The sequence below is a fragment of the Ruditapes philippinarum genome, unplaced genomic scaffold (genome assembly GCF_026571515.1).
Source record: "Ruditapes philippinarum isolate M1 unplaced genomic scaffold, ASM2657151v2 ctg855_1_1_1_1, whole genome shotgun sequence".
NCBI classification, from domain to species: domain Eukaryota; kingdom Metazoa; phylum Mollusca; class Bivalvia; order Venerida; family Veneridae; genus Ruditapes; species Ruditapes philippinarum.
Window position 1 is genome coordinate 342,211 of NW_026863525.1, and position 9,414 is coordinate 351,624.

Consider the following 9,414-nt stretch of genomic DNA (forward strand, 5'->3'; position numbering starts at 1 on the left):
CTAAACCTTCTAAAACACTTCTACAGGGACAGGAATGATCATCAACTTCTGCAAAATGAACTTGAATTATTCAGATCTGGTATAAGAGTTGGACGTAGGTTCAGCACATGGTCACCAACTCGTACAGACGACAAAGGACTTATGTTTTTGAAATGAGTATAACAAAGCAGTCCAAATCATACTCGTGGGTCAGACTTGGCCTGGCTATGGACTTCAATTTGTTAACACATATAAACGCATTTCAAATTTGGCGAAGACATGTAACAGCTTAGATTTTTTTAAACACCAATGTGGCTTGTTTACCTCAACAAGGGCATAAATGAAGAAAAATAAGTATTTGAGACGTACAGTCCATGTATGTCAGCAATAGTCAAAAGAATTATAAGGAAGAATTATACAAAAATACTTGCTGTTTTTATAACAACATTATAACCGCTTCATTGACATGAACTCTTTAATGATTAAATTCTAGTTGACGTTTAAGTGCCTTCGACTTTATACAATAAGTGACCGTTAAATATTGAAAGGAAAGAAAGCTACTGTCGATTTTAAGATATGAATCAACTGCATTTTTGCGATGTTTGTTAGTCAAGTCATTGACAATGATATATGTAGAATTTTAATACATTGATTATAAAATAATGCTCCTGTTAATTATCATGGATTTGTTGTGTACCCATTTTGTTCTTCCACCCATTATAGATTGCATGGAATTTGTTTCAGTATAGAATGTTCCTCAAATGAATATCGATGGACATATTCCTCATTATAATGCATCGCGGAACACGTTATGAAACTTGGTGTGCACAGTTATAACAGACTGTAAATAATGAAAAATAAGTTAATAGCATGTTGAATTAAAGGACACTAACAGTGTCTATAAATGATACAACAGTTAAACGAAACATTCTGAAGTATTTGAACGTAAACAAAGTGTGCAAATAAAGTGTTGGGAACCATTGATAATATTCCACGATAAGATCGACAGATATATACTTAAAATATATATGATACCGATATGATTATGATTTTGATAAGAATGGAAATACTGTTGCCGGTATACATCGTTATCTCAGATAAGTTTATATAGAATATTACAGTTACTGTTATAAGTGATGTATGCGGGTCACCGTCGACTTCACAATGGAAATCTTTCTTACTTGACAAAACTTATCAAATAAATATAGAAAACTCGTCGAAAGGCGGCAAGTGTGACTTCGAGGTAATTACAATTGTATCCGACGAAGGTCAATATTATCCGATTCATTAAGGTTTTTTTCTTCAAATATAGGTAACAATAAATACATTTTCCTAATTTCTAGGACAAATTTATGTCTGTCTATATCACATAGAATTTCGAAAGTAATCTCAAGAAAAATTGAACTATTATTATAAGAGCCTTTGAATCGTTCATACAATAATAAAAATAATATTACAAAATATGTTATATTTTTATGTGTACGATAATGGATAGCACAATGGTGTTCAATACCGAATCAATTCCAATTTATTTACTTTATGAAATGATTGAATTATGAAAGGTTATTTAGATTGTATATTGAAATATAAAGTCATCTTGTTGTAACCAGAGACAAAATGGTTTATTTTAAGCATGAATACAATATGCGAGTCGTTGCCATAAAGGTGCATTTGCACATACAAATTGCCACGAAAATTCCAGTAAACGTTTCAAGTTTCAAGTTTTATTAAATATATCTCAGTATGTAATATACATAGACATGAGAACAAATTCTAATAATACACGTAATCACAGAGGACAACTTTTATTTAAGATCTTGAAGGAATTTATACGAAAGTGAAAAAAAAATCTATTCCGTAATTAATGATATTGATACCAGTCCATTCTAGTCATACTCATGGATTTTAATAATGCGCGACCCGGTCTGTAGATATTTTAATCAGGTTATTTGATTGGTCGATTGATTTACACACCGTGTAAACCCATTAATTATGTCATGTAGGTCAGTCAGGTTATGCAGAAATTGTGTCATTGTGTCAGGATGAGGTTAATATCATGGAAAACGTGGATTTTGTCTGTCTCGGACTTAATCACACGTAATCTGATTAAGGATAGAAGTTGACATCTTCGTACTGGGTTATTAAATGTTGTCTGGGGTCTGTGGAAACTGGCAATAATTCATTTTTGGAATAAATGTGAATCAGTGAACTGTGTCATTTTGAAATTTATTTGATGGATTATTTATAAGAGGGTCCGATTATAAGATGCTCACAATCTCCTGTTGGCATGCATAACAACTGTAGAAATAGGTAAGTGAATTTTATTTTTATTTATTATTTTTGTTGAGTTGTTTACACGTATAGGGATTGTGCATGCCGTCTAATTTGGTGAACAGGCCACTATGTACAGTCCTTTAAACGAAAGCGAAATTTGAAGGGCTGCTGAACTGGCAGTTTTCTTGTCAACAATATGGATTTTAAATCTAGTGAGCGCGAATTTTCAATTGAAATGCATTTTCCAAACTACAGTAAATATTTGTTAACATTGAAAATGAATATTTCCTTCAAGTTTTTAAACAAACTTTGTCCTGTACAATATAAATGCATGTTAGTGACAGCAAAAAAAATATATATATCCGAAGTATTATGGAAAATTAAATGGTAAAGAATTGTATAAATATTTTCTAAGTTAGTCATAATATTTAGATCTATTTACTTAGAAGATTGAACAATACAGTAGTTACAATAGAGTGCATAAAAAATGTTAACAGCAATATGCAAAATGATTCCATATGTTTGAATTGTTCTATTATAAAAAGATTTTCCGAAAATTTTAGCATCATCCTTCAAATATTTTACCAACTTACAGTACCTACTGTCTGGTTTATTTATGTATATACAGTATTGAAGTAAGGAACAATCTCAATAGCAAAAATATACATTAAATGAACACATACATTGATATGATTATGTAAAATTAAAATTGTTTATTTGTTTATTCATTCATTTACTCAACTATTCATTTATTCATTAATGTTTCGCACAATATGTCTCATTATGAGATAATAAAAATAGATAAATGTTAAGGATGTTAAACAATAAAGAGTAAAAAAATAAATAAACAAATAAACAAAAACTATCAATAATAGAAAAAATAAACAAACAAACAAAAAATACAAAAAACATACATCCTTATGTGCAAAAAAAAAAAAAAAATTAATTAATTGGTAATAATAATGTATGTGTAAAGAATATACTGCAAATGCAGTAAAATAGCAATAAGGCAAAAAGAAAACAATATAAATGTACATCTGAGTCAGCTTAATGGATACATAGGTCTATAAATTGAGTTTTCAATCTTAATATTATACATATATATGTAAGTTAATAATGTTAATACAATTTATAACTTTACATCATATATTGTACAGTACATTTGACATGTTGATGTATAATATAGTACATACATATACTTCATGTATTATTTATATATAGTAATATGTTAGTTTCTTTGATCTTACTGACTGGGTACATGTATGAAATAAGTACATATAAAATGGTTTATTTTTATTTTCCTATTTATATTACATATCTTATGTCTTAATTTGATTTAGTTGTAATTATCAAACTTCATGTGTAATAAGTTTTTACTGTTTTGGTGATAATTTCAATAAATTTACTCAGTTTAATTAGCTCTATTTTATTTTCAGTATTGAAAAGTTGGTCAAATTTGAGTGTATTGTGGTTGTTGTAGTAGTAGGGCTTTATAAACTTAATTCTACTATCATTAAAGTGATGGCATTCTAAAATATAATGATATTCGTCCCCAATTCCGTGATTACATAGGAAGCAAATTCTTTCATTAATTGGTATATTATGATAGCGACCCACCTCAATGGGACATTTGTGGTTTCTTGTGCGGAATCGTGTTATTACTTGACAGTAATAGTTTGGGATTATTGTAAAGTATTTATTTAGTTGTATGTTATGCTTAATTGTTTTATACATGAAATTTGTGGAGTTATTAACTGTTGAGCTCCAGGTTTGGAAATATTGATCTATAATGTTTCTTTTGAAGGCGAGTGAGAACCATTTAAGATTGACGCTGTCTTGGTTCAACCATATATTGTTAAAACCGTTTGTTTCTATTAGACTTTGAATATAGTCTAACCACTTCGATTTGACTCTTCTTTGGTTTTTGAGGGCTAGTAGAATTTTATATAATTTAGTAGATAGTTTATTGTTGGTATCATTAATATTACTTTTTAATCTACACCAGTATGATATCATTCTAATTTTTGCTTCTTCCTTTAGAGGAATTATTCCAAGTTCACTATAAATCATATAGGATGGTGTTGACATTTTTAAATTGAGGATGTGTTTAAAAAATTTCAATTGTACTTTTTCCAGAGTGTTCATGTTGCTAAAACCAAATAATTCACTACCATAAAGTAGGATTGGCCTAATGGTTTTATTGAATAAGTCTATTTGTATGTCAAAAGATAAATCTAAATGTCTAATTTTCTTTAGTAACATGTACATTGCTTTAGTTGCTTGTTTAGCTATGTGTTCTTTAGTTTTCTTATAGTTACAAGTTTTTGATAAGTATAGTCCCAGATATTTATATTCATTTTCTATTTCTAATTCATCATTGTTAAATTTAAATTTTGGAATATTGTTTCTTAGTCTTGATCCGAAAATAAATATTTTAGTTTTGGATGTATTTACTGTTAGTTTCCAATTTGTACAGTATTGTTCAAATATTTTTAACTCTTGTTGTAGGCCTGTTTCATTATCACTCATCAAAACTGTATCATCAGCATATAGTATAACAAATAGTTTTAGGTAAATTATTGATATGTCTTGTTCATTGTCAATGTTGCAGGTTACTCCCTGTGCATTATTTTCCGATAAAAAGGAGTCAAGGTCATTCAGGTAAATTGAAAATAGTATGGGGGATAAATTTTCTCCTTGCCGGACCCCAATCAAACTTGGGAAAAATTCAGACATACCTTGGGATGTTTTAATACAAGATTTTATATTTTCGTACATACTTTTAATTATTTTTAGAAATTTCCCATTTACGTTATATTTTATCAGTTTTTTCCACAATCCTTGTCGCCAAACAGTATCGAAAGCTTGTTTAAAGTCAATAAATGCACAATAAATTTTCTTTTTTTGGGTCCTTAAAATATCTATTAAACTTTGCAATATAAATAGGTTATCTACAGTGGAGTGGTTTTTTCTGAATCCTGCCTGGCAATTTTTGATTATGTCATTTTCGTCAGTATACTTTGTGATTCTGTTATTTAAAATGGCTGTAAATAATTTTCCTAGGCAGCTTAGTAATGTTATTGGCCTGTAGTTTTCGGGAAGATTTTCATTGCCTTTATTTTTATATATTGGAAGAATAATACCTTTAGTCCAAACTGATGGAATGCAACCAGAGTTAAATATTATATTAAACAATTTTTTATATATAGGGAGCATTTTTTCAAGGGTAACTTTTATATGTTCGTTTAGTATTTTGTCAATTCCAGGGCTTTTATTGTTTTTTAGTGTTTTAACGGCTTTCATTATTTCATCTTCTGTGATTTCGTTATTTATTTCTTCATTAATTTCAATTTGGATATCTTGTTCATCATTTTCAGTTAAGTTTTGGTCACCTTCATTCACTTTCTTAAAAAATTCATATAGGTCTTGTAAATTTGCTGAGCTTTGTTTTTTGGATTTATCTAAAGAGTTTATTATTTTCCAATATTCTTTTGGGTTTGTACCTTTAAGGTTTCTAAGTTTGTCTATTCTAGTATTCCTGTGATATCTGTAAGCATTATGTATACTCTGTTTATATTCTTTACTAATATTTTTAAGCATTGACTTATTTCTATCTGTTTTACTTTTATTATATATTCTTTTTGCTATATGATATTTATTTCTCATTGATTTACAATTTCTATTAAACCATGGTTTCCAATTTTTCTCTTTACCATTGATTTTGTTTTGTTTTATTTTTTCGAATGTTAATGTACATGCAGTGTTAAATAGTTGTTGGACATCGTCAACACATTTATCTATTTGTTCTTGGGAAACACTCTCTTGTTGCCCTAGATTATTTAGGTACTCATTTATGTTTATAATTGTTTGGTTGTCTATATTTTGTGTAAATGACATTTCTTTATTTTTATCCCATAATATTTCATATTCTTCATTATTGTTTTTATCTGCAAAATTATCTTTTGTGTAAGCTGGTTCTACCAGGTTGAGAAAAAGTTCTAATGGGTTGTGTACATCAGAGTACAGGCATGAGAATGGCAAAACATTTAATTCATTGATATATTTGATAAGATTTACACTGCCTATAAAGTAATCAATAGTGCTAGCTCCTCAACAGGTCAGTCCTGGAGAAGTCTTGTCACTATCAATTCTGCCATTTAGAATGAATATATCATTAGCAACACATAGGTCTAGGAGTTGGTAAGCATAACTATTTACTATTTTATCTCGGGTTTTTCTTTTTAAGGGTATATTTAGCAGATTTAGTTCTTGTAATCTATAAACAATTCATTATTACAAAACATGCCAAAAATATATTCATCACATACTATAAAGTCATCTTTATCACCGGTTCTTGAGTTAAAATCTCCCATCAATAAAATGTTTTCCTTATCATATTTGTCTATTTCGCCCTGTATCTCCAAAAATGGGTCAGGGTTCTCGTATTTTGTGCCAATCGGGGGTATGTAGACATTGCCAATATATAATTCTCTTACATTGTCTTCAATTTTGCATGTGAGTTTTAGCCATTGGACCAATTTACTTGTAACATCTAAAATTTCAACTGATGGTTCTATTGTTTGAGAGATGATATATGCAGTACCACCTGACCTATTTTTGGAGGTTTTTTCTCTGTTTGACATATATATGTTGTACCCTTCAATGTTAACTCTATCTAAATCATCCAGTTTACTTTCCTGTATAGCTACAATATCATAGTTCTGTATAAACTGATTAAATTCTGGTATTAGTACTTTTGATTTAAGACCACACACATTCAGTGAGCATAGTTTTATGTTTTTTGTTTTCTGTGATGTTCTAAACCTGTTGTCCTCTAACTTGTCCTATTGCGGTTTTGTATTGTTTTTCTTTTCATTTGGGTTTTTGTGCATTACACTGGTGTTTCCTCTTTCAAAGTTTATAAATTGTACATCCTCACTATCGCTTTCGCTAACATTAATATCTCTGTATTTTTTTGGGTATGGCTCAGCGTCAAGAGGGGATCTTTGACTAGCACTTCTTTTATCTGGCTTCTTTCTAATGGGATCATTTAAAGGTGTGCAAGAGTCTAAACAGTCAAATCTATTTGAGATGGGGGTTGGGACTAATGGTATCTCAGTGATTGGGTCCTTCATTCTACTATTGTATACCATTCTGTATCTTGCATTCTGTGGGTTATTGACATTGGAATTGTATTTGGGCCTTGATTGTCTATTTTCATTGTCAGGCCTCCTTCTGTTTCTGGTTTCAGTATTTGGGTGAAATCTTTCATTGTTTATGTACAACTTATCTCTCACTAACTTTACCTTGTCACCATTTTCTTTTGCCTTTTTAAGCTCTTGGTATAATGGTTTTCTTCTTTCTTGTATCTCTCTTGGGTACTGCTCTCTTACAGCATATTGTGTTTCTTTGAGTTTGTCGTAAGCCATATGCTGTATGTATTCCTTGTCTTTTAGAGACATTAGCTTTATCACTATTGGTCTTGGTTGGATTTGGTACACTGATCTTTTTCCTAGTCTGTAGGCCTTATCAATTTTGATGTTTTTCTTAATATTTAGTTTTTCCTTCATAAAGCATTTTACAGCCCCTTCCGAGTATTCAACAGCGTTTAACCCTGCTTCAATCTCTTCTATTCCAAAAAATAATAGATTTGTTTCCAAAAGTTTACATTGCATTTCTAGAATTGTTTCTGCTTGAGTTTCATTATTTAATTTCAATTGTTCATTTTCTTCTTGTAATTCTAATATTTGTTTTTTATGATCAGTTAGGGCATCCCCTGCATCTCTATTTGATATCATTTGATTGTCAAACATGTCACTATTTGTCTGATAACTAGTTTCTAGTTCTATCATTTTACTGTGTATATCACTTAATTCTGTATTAATGGATGATACCTTCATTGAGTTACTGAGTATTGATTGTTTTAGGTTATTGCTCAAGCCTTTCATGTCACTTTGCTGAGCTTCTACTTTTGCGAGCCTATCGTTTTGAGCTTTCAATGTATGATTAGTAATTCTCCATTCTTCACTTTGTTTTTCTAATTTTGACTCAATACTGTTTAATTTAATATCTAGCTTCTTGTTAATATCTTGAAGTATGCCAGCCAGCCAATGAGGGATTTCATTATTGTACCCAGGTGCCCCAGTATGTGCTTGAGTCTGGTTTCGTGGTTGGGTTTGCATTCTTGGTTGCATTGGGGGCATAACAAATGGTGGAAATGGGGGGTACATCATATACGAGAAGTCGCTATTATTGTTCATAGTATTTTGTGGGAAGTCATTGTAATTGTTCGATTGACTTTGTATATTTGTTGTATTTGCATCCATTTGAGGACTTTGACGATCGTTCACCTCTTGTTGATTATTGGTAGTGGTGGGGTACAACGTCTCCCTTGCCTGTGATAACTGTTTCGTAATACTGTTTTCAGGGGATTGATTGTTCATCTCATTCGTTTCAGTAGCTACATTCATATTATTTTTGTTACTATATAAACGTTCACTAAATAAATACTGTTCACAATGTTCTCTATCATCAATGTCACCAGTGGGTGGGGTATTGTTATTGTTTGGTGTTTTTGTTCGTTTGCTCTTTTTATCTATAATCGCCTTATATGGTTTTTTCTTGGGCATCATACGTGTTTACCTGCATGAAATCATATTATTGTAGTACAATTGGGTTGCTCTGTGCCCTGAATTCTCGATACAAATAATTTTTTATTGACAAATTTTGAATGTGTCCTCCATGATCACGTGACAAAACTTAATCATCTCTCACGTCAACTACTTATTACATAGGTAATTATTTTGTTTTATTAGAAAATTAGAACTGCATTCAATTTTATTAGAAAATTTGCTGGATTATTAAACTCATTTGCATTACAAATTGTCATTTTGATTTTGCATTGGTAAAACGCAAAGTTATCATTAAAAATGCTTTGGCGACAAGTTCAAAAAGTTCAATAATACCAATAAATAAATAGATAAATAAATAAATAGATAAATAAATAAAGGAATAAATAAATGAATAAATAAAGCAAGCAATCAATCAATCAATCAATTAATCAATCAATAGATAAATAAAAATTACAAATTACAAAAACCAACGTAGCTTTGAATGTTTATTGTGCTCAGTTGCAGTTAAGTATAGTTTAGTTTATAATTT

At 30.0% G+C, this 9,414-nt stretch overlaps 1 protein-coding gene across 1 annotated transcript; it reads right to left on the reverse strand.

Annotated features, from left to right (window-relative positions):
* Nucleotides 1-6,515: 6,515 nt before the first annotated feature.
* On the reverse strand, nt 6,516-8,882 carry LOC132722301 (putative uncharacterized protein DDB_G0282499). The gene is made up of 3 exons (XM_060706772.1): nt 8,111-8,882; nt 7,193-7,882; nt 6,516-6,958 (listed from the first exon to the last, which is right to left on the reverse strand). The coding sequence occupies exons 1-3, from the start codon at nt 8,880-8,882 to the stop codon at nt 6,516-6,518; spliced, it is 1,905 nt and encodes a 634-aa protein (XP_060562755.1).
* Nucleotides 8,883-9,414: the final 532 nt, after the last annotated feature.

Bases quoted from the DNA above. Each gene is read 5' to 3' on its own strand.
- LOC132722301 (XM_060706772.1), bottom strand. From the start codon at position 8,882: ATGCCCAAGAAAAAACCATATAAGGCGATTATAGATAAAAAGAGCAAA. The intron at 7,883-8,110 runs GTAAAATGATAG...TTTTTGGAATAG, and splicing joins AGAATTAAGTGATATACACA to AAGAGATTGAAGCAGGGTTA. The intron at 6,959-7,192 runs GTGAGGATGTAC...ATGATATTGTAG, and splicing joins TAATGTTAGCGAAAGCGATA to CTATACAGGAAAGTAAACTG.